Source organism: Zalophus californianus, chromosome 12 (genome assembly GCF_009762305.2).
Source record: "Zalophus californianus isolate mZalCal1 chromosome 12, mZalCal1.pri.v2, whole genome shotgun sequence".
NCBI lineage: Eukaryota > Metazoa > Chordata > Mammalia > Carnivora > Otariidae > Zalophus > Zalophus californianus.
Window position 1 is genome coordinate 103,329,135 of NC_045606.1, and position 17,720 is coordinate 103,346,854.

A 17,720-nucleotide genomic window follows, 5' to 3' on the forward strand; every position below is an offset into this window, starting at 1 on the left:
ACTTATATCCATATTCATTGTGGATGTGAAGCAATATGTAAGGTCTTTACTGAGAAGTAAAAAAACAGAAGCACCAGAGCGGGGGTTCCTGTCCTTCCCCACCACACACCCGAGCACCCCCAGGCTATGACCCGCTCTCACTAGGTTAGACCCAGGGCCCCAGAGACAGCGAGGCGGAGGCAGGGCCTAGCTCCCTTCACTTCTTCTGCTGCTGTGGCCCCTGTCCTTGGATGTCCACGCTGGGTGGCAGTCCTGGCCTCCGTGGGTTAGCAGTGGATCCTTTCAGAGATGTTAACAGATGGTTAAGATCTCCGAGTCCTGAGATGTGACCAAGTGGGGCAGGCACCCTCCACTTAGGAGCCTGTAGCTCTATGAAGACTCCCCCGAGAGTCTGCTTGGCTTGGCACACTCCTTGCAGCCAACAGATGGTAATTCGTGTGCAGACACTAGGTAGTGGGGCCACAAAGAGGAGTTAGACAGGGATCCACACCATTGCTGCTGTCACCCTGGAAACACCCTGTCCTGTAGGGACAACAAAACACCAACCAAGCCCTTACTGTGTGACGGGGGTTTACATGGGGTTTTCGCTCTTTGTTTGTTTGTTTGTATTCTTAGGCAAATCATGCAAACTCCCAACTCCCAGCTGCCTATCCTGGTGTCTTAGAATCTGTGCCAAGCCAGTCCTTAGCCCAGAATTGAGTTCAGGCTGTGGCGGAGGTGATCAGGCAACTCCACCATGATCTGGATTCACCTGTCCACTCCAAAGAAGGATACAGTACAGTGGATTTTGCAAGTGTATTTGTTTCTGTAAAATGACTATGGGGCAGGGGTGTTGGGAAGGAGTTGAACAAGAAGTCTACTATCAAACAGCTTTTACGTGGGAAAGGATCTACTTTGTCTTATCTCTGATGCTGGACTTTGTAGAGGTGCAGTCCGGACTTTGTTACTGAGAGTATTTATTAGTACTGGGTGCAGGGGTGGCTGTGCACGCCCCCCCCCCCCCAGGCCAGTGAATGCCTATGGCCTGAATCCCTTTGGGTGGAGGTCGAAGATCTAGACTAGGAGGAGTTAGAGAAATATTCACAGAGGGCACAGTTCACACGCACAGGGGCAGCAGAAGGCCTCTGGGCGCTGGGTTGGTCTGCGTTTCTGGAAGGCCATGAGACATTCCCGCCTGTAATCTAGTGGCTACTCAAGCTTTATCCGGAGCTAATCAGCTCTGCTCACGTTGCATTTCTACTCTAACAGCCAGCTTGTGTCCCCCCAGGGGTAGGGGTCAGGGGAGGTGCAGCAGGGCCCGCAGGCAGTGCAAGGTCGCAAGGAGACAGGGCAGAGAAGGCAGGACTACCCTGTCTGTCCTGCTGTCTCCTTGAGCTCGGGCCTCAGCAGGGAGCCTTGCTCCTATAAGGTCACCCCCGATGCTGTTTTCCCTTTTTTTTCCCCTCCTTTTAACCGACAGACACCCTTGAGGTTCTGGTTGATTTTTCAAAGAGAAACAGGAGATTCTTTGAGTAGAAAGAGGAAACATAGTAAGTTTTCGAATTTTAAGGACAATAAAGGCCAAGATTTCCACATCTAGCATTCCTGCAAAACCCACCCAGCAAACCGAAAAGATGCCATTCCTTGGTGCCCACTGACCATCTGCCTTCTCATACCACGGGGCACTTACTTGGCAGAAGGGAAAAACAAAGACCATCTCCCGCGTCCCCTGACGCCTCCCTCCCGCGTCTGGGTGTGACTGGCGGGCCAGCGCTGCTCCGGGGGCGGGCGCCGGCTCGGCCACCCAGGCTGGGCAGCGAGGGCAGCGCCCCTGCCTCGGTCCCCCCCAGGTCCCCTCCGCCATCCCCTTCCCCAGCACCCCCCCCCGCCCGCCCCAGCGCCCCTATACCCCCGGCACCCCCTCTCCAGTCTCCCCCCTTCTCCCTCGGTGCCCCCTCCCCAACCCCTCCTCTCCCCAGAGTTTCCTCTCCCCCCTCCCCCCGCTCTGGGTCCCCACCCCCCTTCCCACCCCCGGCGCCCCCTCCTCAGCCGAGCAGAGGCCCGAGCATGCGCCGTGCGCCGCGGGAGGCGGGAAGCGGGCGGGAGCAGCGCGCATCACTCGGGTCCCCTTCCTGCACCGCGCCGCCACTTGCCGGTTGCTAAGCAGTTACCATTGTTTCTGTGGCGATTGCGGAGGCTGTTGCTAATTGGAGAAGCCCCGCTAAGCCGCAGCATCTCCCCTGTTCGGATCCGCTCTCTGCTCCTTGCGTATAAAGAGAAAACTAGGCTGGTCTACCCACTCTGCCTCCCCCACCCTGCCCAAAATAGCCGTGTGATTTCGGAAGTATGGACTAAATCACACCCCTCCCCGCCGATTGGACTCTGGTGGCTCGGAACTCACCGTCAGACCGCACCTGCCCCTGTGCCGTGCGCCCTGGGCAGGGGATCATGACTACAGCCAAGGAGCCAAATGCTTCAGGGAAATCCGTGCAGCAGCAGGAACAGGTAATGCTGCTTTCTGGCGTGTGCCTGGGCGGGAGTGGGGGATATGTGTCTCTTGAATGATTTTATATTTGCAATGACTGCCCTCACCTGAGCCACAAAGCTGGAGGTGAGCACAGGCACTGAGTGAGTGCCGCTGGGGTCTGCCTTCTCCTCTCCTGACTTCTGTTTCTGAAAGATCCCTGGTCTATGGATAATGCACGGGCACGGGGAGCACGCATCTGACGAGGTAAACTTGGTATGAGGGGACCTTTCCACAAAGGCCTCTCTCCGCACAGCTGCCTGATTATGCATATTTGTCAATTGTGAAGGTTTCCAACTACTTTATAATTTGGGGGCTGGCAGGGGGAGGGATGAAAGAGGTGGGGAGCCCCGCCTCAAATTTCCCTGTATTCTGACCCTCCAACAGGACTTTGATCTGGTTCTAACACAAGTCAAAAGAGGACACTGGAGCTATGTTTAAAGGACTTTTCTTTTGATACCTGTGTCCCTTTTCTTCCTCTTCTCAAGTATTTCTGCAGGAGTGGACAGATTGCTGCTTGTCCTGGGCATTTAGAGAGGGCAGACTCTCCCTGCTAGGAAAACTGTACAGCTAGGACCCAGTGGGTCCCCCCCCCCCCCCCCCCCCCCCGCCGCAGCTGAGAAGTAGCAGGCCTTGCAGGGCTGGCCAAGGATGGCCAGGACAGCTCGGGTGTCCCCATATGGCAGAGGATGTCCGCTCACCCTGCCGCTCAGGCCTGTCATCTTTAGAGGCTCCGAGCCTGAGTCTCGGGAGTGAAGGGGAACCAGCAAGCTGTGTTTTACCGCTCCCGTAGAAACTGTAATTCCCTTCTCGAAGATCGGGAGGGTTCTTATCTTTTAATCACTGCTTGGTTCTCCTCAGGCAGATCATTAAAATAGATCCTGGGAGACACCAGTAGATTCCCAGAGCAGTTTGCTCAAGCCTGATAAATCAACAGCAGAAGCTGATTTCCCCGATTTATTTTAGGGGTGCTGTTAGATCCCAATTGCTAGGATTGGGGGCCAAGAAAGGAGAGCCCACTCGAGTTCAGGAAAGCAAAGAGCCTCTTTGGGGACAGTGTGTGATAGTCTCATCGCCAGCTATTCAGAGACAGTATGAAGACAACTTTGGATCTGTATTTAGTGGGAGATGCATTTTTTGGGTCATTTCCTCAAAGCCCGTTTTTTGATTAAAAAAAGGGAGACCACCTTAGTAGTAGTGTCATCATTATTATCGTCATCTAAGGAACTTAAATATAATTTTAATTTCTTCTGGGAAGAAGATTTTATAAACACAGAAGTCTTAAGAATCCTACACCCAGTGGGAGAGCTCATGTGAAGGTTAAGACTCACTGTAGCATGAACACTGGGAGGTTCACAATAGGCCAAACAACCACTCCTCCATTTAAAAAAATCTACAGATTATTTGTTCAAGAAAGAAACATGTCCACCCTAAATGAGCATCCTGTGACTAACTGGCCTTCCTTTTATTACAGTTCTCCTCCTCACTAGTTATAAAGCAAATGTGCCCTGGGCTTGCAGGCTCCAGCAGGGCCTCAGGGAGCATTTCTGACCGTGGGACAGTGGTCATAATTATGGAGAAAGACACTGCTCTTCAGAGGTCTGAGCCCAAAGGCGGGCACTCAGAAGCCCAATCCACATTATGTGGAAGAAGGCCCGTGGCTCCTATATAGCTTCACTCTCGTTTCCCTCTACCCGTCAGGAGCGTGGAAATAATTTGGGTGTGGGTTTTGGAGGATGTATAGGGTCTTGTTTGATTTTGTGCCTTCTGATCATTGGAAAACCCCCATCCTTGCCCCTGGGGCCATTGTGGCAGACTCGAAGGGGCAGAGCGCTGAGGACAGAGGCGGCTGTGGCCACAGGGAGCAGTCAGGAGGCCCTCTTCCCATTCTCAGGCATCTTCTTGACCCTGAGAAGGACATAGTGCCCACCCTGTGGAGCAGAACAAAGTGAGGGTCCACAGCAGGACCAGGGCAGGAGCTGCAAAATGGGATGGAGCACAGAGATCTCACATCTAAAATTAATGTACCTTTAGGGGACGTTGGCTTAAATCTTGACAAACTGCTCGAAACACAAAGAGGTAAAGAAAATACTTAGTCATGAAGACTATTTCCCCTTCCTCCGCTATTTATCAGTCTTCAAAGACATTTGAGCGCAGTTCTGGGGGCTTAGACTGCAGAGCTCTGAATGAGTTCTCCCATTCTTGATTGCATTTCGTCCTTGTTGCGAGTGGAGCTTGGACGTAGTCCCACCCCCAGCTGGGTGGGGGTTTATAAGGAGGCCAGGACAGAGGGATATGCTCCAACACGTTTTTAAGAAAGAGAGAAAGAGAAATAGATGCTGGTTTGTGGTTTGGTTTGGTTTTTAGATTAGGGATCCTTTAATTGTACTGACGAAGTTTGTGACAGTGGCACCTTACATCTTATATTGGGAGGCATTAATATGAGGATTTGATCTTCTGTAACTTGAATTTATGTCCAACACTTTTTAAAATTTGTTTGGTTATTGCAATAGACTGATAGTTCTTAGCAAACTAACACGGTATAGTTTCTTACCTACCTTGGGAGTCGAAGCTGGGCGGCCGCCGGAAATAACCTTTGTATGCTGGGGATTACTGTAAATTAATGAAAAAACAAATCTAGGAAAAGGTATAAAACCAAATGATTTTACCTATTAATTAGAGATTGTTGATTTTTCCTTGTTTTTTTGTTTGTTTGTTTTTTTAAGATGCTGTATAAACACATTGGGATAAAATGGAGAATGGACTTCTAGAAGACCATTTCCCTTTCTCTTTAGATATGCCAAAATTTATTTTAAATCAAGTACTAACAGTCCAGAGATGTTTGGAAACAAAATATCATTTAAGCTGAATGAACTGAACTCATCCTTTGGCTCTGAAGCCAATCAGATGGTAGAGGCTCCTCAGTAAAAACCAGATCCACACTGGCCAGCCCTCCACCATACCAGTGTGTCCAGAGTGAAGCTTAGTGGGTGAAGTAGAAAGAGCTGAGGTTGATTTGGTTAAAATTTATTGTATTCTCTCAAATGAACTAAATCCTTCCTTAGAGAACCAAATTAAGGATTTTTCCCTGTAAGTAAAAGCACAAATTTATTTTAAAATCTACTGTCCTATTTCAAACGACAGTGATCAGTAATACTGTTACGAGTAAGAAGAGGCAGAAAGATTAATTCTCCATGCTTCCAGTGAGCCAGGATACATTTTTGCTCAAATATTGAGCAGGCATAAGTTTTTAGTGGCAGATTCTGGATCTGTAATGTGTGTGGATGTGTGTGCATGGGCATGCGCGTGCGCACATACAAACAGGCCTCTTGGGTCACAAACTCCCGAGTTGGAAAAGACTCACAAGTTCACCCCATGATCACGTCCACCTGTTGGGCTCAGGAATCTCACAAATAATTGAGAATCCGCCTCCTTTCATATGGCGATATTCTGTGTTCTCTTGGGGAACGCGGATCTTTTGCTCTGTGTTCAGTTCCAGCACCTCTGTAGCTTCTAGAGCCCTCCCTGGAAGCTGGCTATCTGATGGCACTTCGTGTGTGAGAGCTATTTTTTTTGCTTTTCACTCTTCCCTGAGCCGCACAAGCCCAAATATATATAGCACTGATGTGTCTATTCTCTTATTAAATTAGGAGCCCCAGGGTCTAGTGTTGATTGAGAGGTTAAATTATTTATCTGGACCTTTGTGATTATAATGCCATTGCAAAGAGTTTTCTGGAGTGAATGAAAATTTTTATAAACAGCATGTTCTGTAAAGCGGACATGAAAAAGCACAGAGCTTGGGATTCTGGGAGAGGACAGACCTTGCCAGGAGCACACAGGTGATGATGACCCAGGAGATGTCCGAAGTTCGGACATCTTCTGCCCAGTGCTCTTTGTGTCAGATCCTGTTGCTTCTTCCATAGTAAAATTAGATACTGAAACAGAGGAGCTGGCTTTGACCACCAGGAGAGTTAAACTTTTTATGAAACCACGTTACAGGGAAAGTCAACATGAAACATCTGTGGTGAAGGTAAATGTGGTATAAAAAAAAAAAAAAAGAAGTAGTAAAAGGAAACCCAGTAAAACAAGATTCAGTATTAGGAAGTGCAAACATGACTTAATTCTGAGGTGGTCCTTCCACAACTCAAAGAGTGGCGATGGATGCAGTGATCATACTAGTGTTTGTTAAATTCTATTCTGTTCATGGTCGAAGTTACTAAGACTCTCTGGATAAAAACAAGACTTGAAGGAACAGGACAAGGGTCGGAACAATAGGTTCTTAAGATTGTGTAGTAATACATCTAGGACTCTGAAGAAAGAGAAACATTCTGGCTGCCAGATGGGTCGATGTGTGAAAGGGAGAACTCAGAAGTCGGGCATCCTAGAGAGAACATGACCAGAACAAGATGTGCATGCCTGGAATCTCCAGATGGGTCCTGGCAAGGAGGGGAGTGGCCAGGGGGCGGATAGGGGTACAGGAGTGGGGAGCAGCAGAGTCTTTGTGCAGAGGAAAGAGGATGGCTGGTGGGGTACTCTTCTTAGAGAAGGGACACTTAGTCTCATCACCAGAGAGAACAACATGCAATGAAGCAAGCAACTAGCTTGGAGCCGTAATCTACCGAGCTCTGGTGTCTACAAGTAATTTCCGTCTTCTGGGATGCATGTGATAGACTAAAAGAAGTCAGTAAACAAGTGTCACTCAAGAGGCTAAGTGAAAACCCAAACAATCCCAGATTGGCTGTATGCAATGCCCAAACTCAAAACGAATGGAAAACAGCTGACTTTTCTTTCTGAAAAATGCTTTCACTGGCATTAAACACATTATATTGTGGTCTGCTGACATTACATCGAACGTTATCCTGCCCCTCACTTTCAGTACTGGAGCTACCACGGAAAGCTTGCCCAAGACCTTCAAATGCTCCACAGGGAAAACCTGGGGGCCTTTGAGGGTTGGAGGATGCTTCCCATTAACTTTCACCAAAACATCGTCAGCTCCAGCATGCCTGTGGACAATGCGAAGATGCTCATCACATACAGTAACGAACAGTCACCATGTTTCTCATTGGGAATTGCAGCATTATTACCCTTTATGGAAATGAGCCATGTCTGTGTTTGGCATTAATTGATTTAGTTTGGTAGTGGACATATTTCACCTACTCTCATGAGAAAGGGCAGAATGAGTCTGCTCATCTAGAGTTCTGAAAGTTGAGGAAAAGATTCTAATTTGGGGAGGAAGCAGGTCTCTAAGCGTATAGAGATTGATGGTTGTTTGAGCCCTTGCTTTAAAAAGATGTGGCACGGAGGTTGTGTATTCTTGTTTCGGTTATGGTTTGGAAAGCCAAAATGAGCTAAAACGTTTTTATTTCAGGTTCCAGGTTTGGTTACCTGGTGGCCTCAAAGCGTAGGAGTGGGAACCACATCACCTGGGTGGAGTGATGTTTGTTGTAATTCTGCGGGAGGCTGACATTCTCACATCCTTCCTGCCTTGGGTAGTGTGTGTCCCTTGAAGTGGGGACATAAAGAGAAGGGGAGATGGGGACAGTTCAGGAAAAGCAGCCCAGGCAATGTGATCTGATCTAGAAAGTTTGTTCTGCGTCCTCTTTTTTCCTGCATCTGCTCTTCACTATTTATGACTCCTTCACGCCTTGTCCTGGGTGCACCTCTGATCGCCACTAGTCCCTGCAACAGTCCATTATTTGCTCAGAGTTGACTCTGTCAAAACCTTCACCTGTGCTGTTCTACCTGGACCCTTGCTAAATGCCAGAGACCGGCCGATCCCTACAAAACATTCAAGGTCATCGGTGTAATGCGCTGCTCACCTTGAAAGCATCCGTAAGCTAATCAACAGCTGTTGGTGATAAAGCCCAGCAGAGTTGTTCATGGCTGGAATTTCAGGTTCAGAGTTATAGCAGAGCCAATGGAAGAAAAAAAAAATAGAGTGTTCACTCACAATCATTAATTACAAATTAGGTAGAGGTCATGGTGAGGACAGTCTCTGCACCCCCAGAATCACTGATAGCTTGTGCCTGTCCTGTGCATACCTCTTATTTCTGCATTTTTGTTCGATCTGGCCTTATAGCAGGCAAGTCCTGAATAACAGATACTGTTGCTGCTTTTCGATTCCAGTTCCTGGAGGATTTTGTGGTAATGGAGTAGAAATTTACAGCAATCCCTCCTTAGGAAAATTTGTCATGAGCACAGACATTAAGTCAGTGCTGCGGGCCAACTGTGATAGGGGTGTCCATCTATTTTTAACAGTCGCAGCTTGGATGCCATAGGATCCAGGATGCAGTCCCCACCCCCCACCAGTGGCGTTACAAAACCCATTAGTGATACACTCAAGTCTTGATAATAGAATTTTCCATGACAATTTATATATTACCCCCTTACTAGTATCTGACTAGTGTTTTAAGAGATTTAACTTCCCCTGCCAGAACTCAAAGAAAACTGCTTTCCTCCGTCTGACGGTGCATGAGACTCTGAGCATCACCGCAAGTGGCTAAGTTGTTAATTTGGAATACAAGGCTTCTAAGTTGTTAATTTGGAATTCAGGGCTTCTAAAAAATGTCGGTAGGCGCACCTGTGAGTGTGGAGGGGGCGAAGGACCAAAAGGCACCAGCGTAATCTGCAGAATAAAATGGGGACACTGGTGGTGGGGAGGAGGGGGCTCTTTCAAAACATTTTAAAAGGTCAAAAACTGTGTTCTGACTTGCTCATAGGATCCCTCTTGAGTATCATGGGAATTCATGCTCTGGGAAGGGTAGATCCAACCCTTTGAAGAGGTTACACACAGCAAGATGGACATCACAACCAAGAATTCGAAACATATCCTCTTGATTCTCTCTTTAGAAATTAATATGCAGCAGAGCTACCTTTGAATGGTGGGGATGTATGTTTTAAAATTAATGAAAGAATTTACTTCTCTATTTTGAAGAGGCGAGTTTTAGCCTCCGTGTTAGAATATTTGAAGTTGTCACAGAGTTTACTCAGGGAATTCTAAAATTATGACACTCACAACCTATCTTAAATCGAGTCTCGAAATGGGAGAGGGAAGGAAACATATTTTTAAATGTTAATAGCCTGCCTGATACCCCATCCATTTATTAGACAGATGTTGGATCAGAGGAAGATTTTAATTTTGATGAATAGGAGACACAGAAGAGGAGAGAGGCCAAGTGGGAGAAAAGGAAGGGAAGCTGGCTGGGGCAGCTCGGGGTTGGGAGAGCAGAGGGATTTCCAGCTGTACCATTGCAACCCACGGGCTGGCTTAGCAGTCTGCCACGGGTGGTAGAGAACTGCTGCGGGCCTTGGAGATGATTCTGGAAAGCTGGAAATGCTTACTTGTGAAGGTTTCAGAGCATGGTAGCCCGGAAAGTCCCACAGTGGAAAGCTGCAGAGGGTTAGTGGGATTCTGGAAGAAAGAAAAGAAATCTGAACTTAAGACAGATTTCTGCTTAAAAGAACAGGATTTGGGGGAATAGAAGAAGAACGGCTCGGACATAAAAATGACACTTTGTGAGGGTGATTACTTAATCTTGGCATGTCCTGATGGACTAAAAAGGGTACTGGAAGCTTCTGGTTTTCAAAGAGTTTAAAAGGGTTTGTGATGCCCCAGATGAAATTCAAGTTTACTTAGAAGCAACAGGTACTTTATGGTGTTAAGGTACATATACACACATACCTGTTAACATAATGTATGCAGTATTTCTCGAAGTAGCCTGAGAAATTGATAAGAAGAACTGAGACAATTAGAACATCTGGTGCTGATTTTTGGAAAGCAAAATAAATACTCCCTCCCCCCAGTTCCACATCATAGGGTACACAGGGAAAGAAGGAGATTAATAAAGAGAATTTTGATAGGCAAAAACTGATCTGTCGTTAAAAATCATAAAACCTTAACGCCTCAAACTCTCTTATGCATTTTATGGACTTTATCTGCTCTTTACAAGGATGGGGTGGGCACTTTCCCTTCTTCCTGCCAAGAGCCCTCTTTTCTGGAAGATGGGAGAACACCAGCTCTGATCCCAACTCTTCCCCCTGCTAGCTGAAGGACCCGGGGCAGATCTAGGCTGAGGCCCCATCTGGGAATAATGCCCATCACACTAGCGCTTGGAAGAAAACCTTTCAGCACAGAGCACTCCTCTTAGCATGGAGATTTCAAGCCACTATTTAGTAAGTACTTAACTACATGCGTTGACATAACAATGATATTTGAATGGGCCTATTTTTAGCGTTTGGTAAGGGCTTGTGTGTCCATTCTAAGATAGGTTAGTCTATAAGATCAAAGAACGTTAGACTTTTAAGGCATTTTACAGACCATCTTGCCCAGTGATTTTTGGACTTTTGTTTCGGTAACAGAAACCTTTTCCCTGAAGGAAATAAGCCATGTTCAGCAAGGTGAAAGCACTTCCCTAATGGCCCCCCATACAAGTCAGCAGAGCACCCTCCCAGTTAGTGGCCTCCAGACAGGTCAGCAGAGCACCCCCCCATCCAGCAGAGTACAGCTTATGAACCAGGTATCTAATTCAGCAGTCTGATTTTACCTAGGAGGAAATAAGGCTCAGAGAGGTTGAGTAAATTAACCAGAATCACACAGCTGACAAGTTGCAGAAGCAGAACACAACCGCTGCCCTCCCCACCTTTTTTTGCTCCAAATCAAGGAACCCCAGGTGAGTCATGGTAAAAATGATATACTAAGAAGGTTAACACGAAAACTGATACTAACAGAAAACTGCGAAGGTAATAAAGTGAGGAAATTAAATGCAAAGGAAGAAATCCTTGTCTGGAGATCGGTTGAGAAAAGGTGTACATGTAAGGCCGTTCTCTGCCTCCATGTCTTATGGACAGGTGTAGCTATTTCTTTTTATTGCACCATCCCTGGAGGCATTACAGGTTTTGTCTCAATTTTTCATATTTAATTAGTTATTTAATGAGTTGCTTTGGAAACAAGGAAAAAAATGAGGATATAACAAACGTTTTTCTCCTGATTTTTAAAAGTAAGCAGCAATTAATAAATTCTGTGTGCTTTGGAAGTATGCAGTAGGTAATTTTCAATCTCATCTTACACTTGAATAACTTCAAAGGTAGTAGTTACAGGACAGGTGTGGAATGACAGCATGAAAGAGAGAGGAGCAGATCACCTGTGTAGACTGGGGGTCCGGCCCCGCAGGAGTTCAGATGTTGAAACATCTGGAAATCGTATGAGCTCATAAGCTCAAACTGAACCAAAAGTCCGTTGATCATTACCCATAGATTATAGATCCCTTTGGAGGATCTGATGAAAGCCAAGGACCTACTCGCTCAAGTCCCATACCCTTTTGATTACGTAAAGCTCACAGACACCGTCCTACGTCCGTAAATCCCTCGGTGCCGCCTTCCAGCAAGCTAGCAGGGTCTTAAGACACATCAGTAGAAACGTGCTCACTGCTCAAACCTTATACAGATATGAACTGAGTAGCTATCACCTCTGGATGTTGTACTAGGTACCATGGAGGCACTGTACCCAGGAAAGAGTGGGGATGAGTGGTCGGGAGAAAGGTATGATGTCCCAACAGTGGTGGAAGAGGGAGCTGTGAGCCATGTTGGGTGGTGAAAGTTTAAAGAATGCTGATATATGGCTGGAGAAATAAAGCGTGTCTTTAGAGTTTAAGGAACTGCTAAATATTATTAGAAGAAATGAAGGGATTTTGATTTTTTTATTTCCTGGATTATTCTAAAAGGCAAAAGACTAGGGATGTGTGGCTTTCAGTCCCTAGACAGCAGCTTTAGCTGGTGCCACCCCACGTTCTTCAAGCCAGCATCGGGGACCATCAGCCTGGGCTCTGCCCCTGAAAGGGCAGGTTTGACTCAGGGTCCTTCTACTGGAAGGTGTCAAGGCTTGAATACCTTCCCTGTCGCACAACTCTGAGCCTCCAACAGACACAACGCACGTCCTGCTGCCTAGGTAGCTCCAAAGCCAAGCGCAACACCAGCCCCATCAATTTGTTTGCACAATGAATCCGTGAATGCGTGAATCGCGTCCTCCCCTGTCAACCTCCTCCAGTGAATGACCCACAAAGTTAAAGGGTCTGTGGTTTCATTCATTCAGCAAATGAACCAGGTTTTTGGAGCCCTAGAGGAAAATAGGATCCAACTCCTTGCCCACTCACCTTGCCTTCCCTGAGACCTGGGACATCATTGCCCATTTCCTTTCCCCAAATCCCGCCCACACCTGTTTTACCTGAAGCCGTTTCTCTATCACAGAAGCATCAGCCATGTGCCACAGTCCATGTGTCAGCATTCAGTCCTGCGGGGACTCCTATCCATAAGGTCAGCAAATATCCTCTCATTCACCAAGCGGGTGGGTAAACAAGAAAGCCCATTGATAAGAAAAGGAGACCTGTCAGAAAACCGGGCATTCTGCATCCCCAACGCCCTCTCCCTGTTGCCGAAGCAGAAGCACCACGTCTTTTTCCTCCGTGGAAGCGATTTGCTCAAATGAAAAGACAGTCCCTTGCGCCACCGTCTCCCAGATGCGGAGAAAATCGGGGCGGACCCTCTCAAACTCAGGGGAGACATGCTTTGAGGGAAGAAGAAACAAAGTGGATCAAGATGAACAGAATGGAAAGGTCTGGAACGTTGACTGTGTTTGCCCTCTTCTGAGCCTGGATTGGCCAAGTTTGTTGAGAGGCAGTATAGGTTCCAGGGTGACTTCGGAGGTGACAGGATGAAGTGCTTTCCTGAGGAGAAAGCAACCATGAAGTGGTGGCTTAGAGCCCAGGCCCCAGGGGCCGTGGTGTGGGAGGAGGAGACTAGCTCTGGGTTTAGGTGGTCTGAGTTTAAATCCTTGCTCGGGCACTGACTGGCTAGGCAGCATCGAGCTGTCGAGGTAAACTCAGTTCCATATTGTGCAAGAGCTGACTGGTAGCCCCGAATGTCATCCATGGATGGTTCTGGTTTCATCCCAGGAGCAGACGAGAAGGTGTGAGGATGCGCTCTGAGCTGGGTCAGCATCTTCACCGACTCTCTGGCCCCCACAGTCTGGCTGCAGGAGGGACGTTGCCAGAGGGATGGCAAGGTTTACTTCATGGAAAGTGTGCTTGCTGCGTTGACTTGAAGAGGTTTACTTTTCCTTAACTGCTGCCGTGCTTGAAATTGCATAGATAATAAGACGCACTTGAAACAGTGAGTCTGCAGCTTTTGACTCTATTAAATTCACTTAGGCATGTGGCTGACAAGTTATACTAAGGTTCTTGAGACTTGGTTGTGGTTTTCGAGTTGTCAGAAGTTTCGTATTTGCGACCTAGATGGTCTAAGTTTGGTGGTGACACTGACATGAACCTGGAGTCGTCGAGCACCTAATGCATGTGACTTTTCACGGGAAACAGACTCCGTGTTTTAAGTTTGTTAAAATCTTAACAGCAGGGCCAACTTTTAAGATCACCGAGTTTGGTTTCTGAAGGATTTGATCCTTGTAATGAATGGTTATATTAATAGAATTTTTTATTAGTTTATTTCCGTGCTGTACTATGTCTTTTGAAAATTTCATGTTTGTGTAATTGTGTTTTCATTGCTCGAATGAGGAAATGATACTTAAAGTAACCAACACTAATTGAATCCATGAAAATCGCTGAAGAAAATAAAGATCCCTGTGCCCTGGAGAGGGTGGCTTGTGCCTTTTGTGACGCTCATGGTGGCTTGCAGAAAATGCTCCTGTGGCATGAGTACCAAGGAGAACAAGTACCAAACCCATGTGTGGTTTTTACTCAGATCTTAATTCCATGAAAGGAACTCAAAGTATCTTTTAATTCTGTAGCAGCGCCTAAGCTGATTCAATGTCTTGAATTTTAGGAATGTGCAGAGAATTTAGAAAAACATCAGATTTTAAATTTTCCCAAATGGTAAAATTTTACAACCTTTCCCTGTGGGAGAATCCTCATGTCTAGACTCGAGTCACCTATTCGTTGGCATTGAAATTACTCACCAAGATTGTGTATTACACAGTTTTGTTTAGAAATGTGTGAGAGTTTTTACTGCTGTAGGATTCATTATCTGTCTCTCTTGTGCTCACTCTTCCCATGCTTAGGAATGTCAATTATTTTTATTTATTTTTTTTATGTTACCTGGCAAAGAGCTATAATAACCTGCAATGAGAGCAATCTTGCGGGAAACACAGTCAAGCCACAGGTAGGCACACCCGTGTCAGCCACACTCTCTCCTGTACTCTCCACATCTCTCCCAGACCCCCCCCAACTACCAGATCAAAAAGCTAGACAGAGTTCTTTAAAAATGATTTGTACACTGATAGAACTTGGTGGGAAGATAAACCCCTTGACTGTGTTTTGTTGAGCAGCCTGAAGACTCCCTGTTGCGGCAGATCTGGAAATCACTGACACAAGTTACGCCAGCAAGGTGGGGGTGGAGGGATGTATTTCTGCTCCTTTGTTCATCAGGATGTATCATTTCCTTACTTCCTTGATTCAGTGGGTGGAGTGCAGTAACGATCCAATATTATTTGTCCCCAGCTGTATGCATGAGCATATATATTTAAGGAAAAAGAAACAGTTTGAGTGTAGTTGACCATTTCAGAGATCTGTCATCTCTTAGCTTCTGTGTTGGCCATTGAGTCAATGATGTGGAAGATGTGTGCATACACGTGCCCACATCTGCCCTTCCCACTGCCCTGTCCTTCCCACCCCTCTGATTCAGATGGATGTCACTTGGGTGCGGCATGCTGCTCTTCATTTGGGTCCCCAGGCTAGCCCCTAGGGAAGGAGGTCGTTGTGTCAGAGGAAAGGAATAAAGCATAAACACCCGAGGATTGCCTAAATGCAGTCTCTCTAGAGCACTTGTCATCATGAAGTTCTTCAACAGTCTTAATGATGTTTTTGAAAGCAAAAATTACACCTGATGATTATCTATTTCACGTAAAAATACAAAGAATGTTTTGATGTAAGGATGGAAATAAAACAACCATGTTTTGTTTTGTTTTGTCCTCAGATCAATTTTGCTCTAATGCAGGTGAAATTTTTGCTTCCAAAGACAAGGATAAAAGTCCTAATATTTCTCTGTAAATTTTGTGTCTGGAATAGGGTAATAATACTATTTTATATTTGTGTAACACTCAACACCACTGCTAATAAAAATGTAACATAATCTCCATATTCTATTTTAATTTTTTTCAGTAGCCACATTAAAATGGAAAACAAATATATGGAATTAACTTGATAATATATTTTATTTAACCCAGTATATTCAAAATCTTATCATTCCAACATGAAACCAACATAAAAAAGTATTAATGGGATCTTGTGCGTTCTTCTTGTCCATGCCACGCCTTTGCAATTGGATGTGTATCTTACTTACCCCCACAGCACATCTCAGTTCAGACTCACTCTCTTTTAAGAGCTGGATCTCTATAGGTGCCTCATGTCCAGCATTTTGGGTAGCAGCTCTGTGCTGCACTTGGTTTTCACACAAATTGCCTTATGTCCTCTAATATCTTCAGTTCTTTCTTTCTTTCTCTTATTTTTTAATATCTTCAGTTCTACAGTGAAAGGAAGGACTCATCTCCTGGTGAGAGGACTTGTGTCTGAGTCCATGTTATGATGAGAAATATTTACCGCTCATGCCTCTATTTGAATTTACATTGGCAAATGTAGTAATTCCCTAAAGTTTCAGAAGAGGTGGTCTTCTTTCATACAAATACTGAGAACTAACTGAGAAAAAGGTGGTATTCATTCAATATAAATATTTGTTGAGCACTTAGTGAGTGCTAAGCACACTTCTGAGTGCAAGGATCCAGAGGTAATATAAAAATATTAAATTTAGCAAGTTTTGATTATGTGCTGGGCATTGTTTTCTGCGTTGATAGAATTTACCCTGGCAGCCTGGATTAACTTTTACCAAAGGAAATATGTGGTGATTTTGCGAAACCTATTTTCCTTGTGTCTGTCTCTACTCTCCTTGAGCTGAGCACTAACTCTTGAATAGGTAGCAGCCTCAATAATTGTTCTCCCTTTCCCTGCAGACATTGGCCTGTGGACTTTTGTTTGCAAGATGCTGGGGTTGGTGGTAGGGAATTGCAGAGGGCTGAGAGATCCAGCCTCGGGGAGAGTGGCAGCCTTCTTCCATAGACCCTCTTTTCCTTCCTATGGAGAATCCAGCTGCCAGCACCTTCCACATCCACACCTCCTAGCTCAATCCCCGCCATCTGCAGCCAGGAAAAGCCCATAGAGGGACTCTGCCTGGCCTGCCTGAGTCACAAGTCCATCTGTAGACCAGTCACCTGATTTGGGGACAGCGGTACTATGAGCCCACATTCTGAATTATAAGCCTAACCAGTAGGGCTTCAGATGCTCATCCTATGTTATGATGCGATGCACATTTGTGTTTCTAGGAGGAAAAGCATTTGAATGAGGAGAAGCAGAACAGCTTGGTTTCCTGTGAATTCTTTGGGCACCATAAGCACAATCTGACTAAACCTTCATTTCCAAACTGCACGCTCATCATGCTTTGACATTTTAGCAGGCAAATTAGATAAGCAGAAGGGTCAACAACAGAAGCAAGACAGTTTTCCTTTGATCCAAAACTTTGTGCCTGGTGCTATTCCGTGCCATTAAGCGAACCATGCTTAATAATTCATTTTTCAGCTATGTTAAGCAACATGAAGATTCCAAGCAGCATGCAGCCTCTGCCTTCAGGGCTTAAGTAGGGGAATCAGAGCAGATTCGTGAAGCTGGAACAGTCCAGAATAGATCAGAAAATTTCCTAGACTCTAACAAATTTCTTAATTCCAGGCACACATGGGAAGATAGTGGCATTTATTGGATCTTATCATGAAGAGAAAAGCATCAACTCCTGAGAGGGGTTTTGTAGACAGTAAACATTATAGCTCTAGTCTTTAAGATGTTTGAGACATAAAACACGTTCGCATTAGCTAGCGGTGCCTATTTCAAATGCCTCTACTTGTGACACACAACTGTGAAGTTATCCACCTGGTTTCAAAAGCCATGCCCAGAAACCAAAACTGATGATGTGTGTGAAAGCTCGTTATAAACTGTAGTATGGTAGCAACTGAGATGGTGGTACTGTGATCCCTCCTGGTTTAGTGTTTATTGTGGAAGCTGGCCTACTTGCAGAGAAAAATGGCCCATTAGCCCTGGCCCATTCCCTTTATTTGGGAAAAATAAATGGAAAAATGAAGAAATTCAAAACCAAATAAAATGCCATTCTGTAC

General features: G+C 45.8%; 1 protein-coding gene across 5 annotated transcripts in view; it reads left to right on the forward strand.

The window, feature by feature from the left end:
• DPP6 (dipeptidyl peptidase like 6) overlaps nt 1-17,720 on the forward strand; it is a 956,302-nt gene that overhangs the window by 435,970 nt on the left and 502,612 nt on the right. The window contains exon 1 of one of the 5 annotated variants that reach the window (XM_027574863.1): nt 2,092-2,484. The exons of 3 other annotated variants lie outside the window; for them this stretch is intronic. In XM_027574863.1, coding sequence (XP_027430664.1) covers nt 2,428-2,484 — 57 coding nt within the window. In that variant the 5' untranslated portion in view covers nt 2,092-2,427. Of the gene's footprint in view, nt 1-2,091; nt 2,485-2,554; nt 2,711-17,720 lie in introns of those variants that run through there. One more of the 5 variants, XM_027574865.1, reaches the window with a different exon arrangement.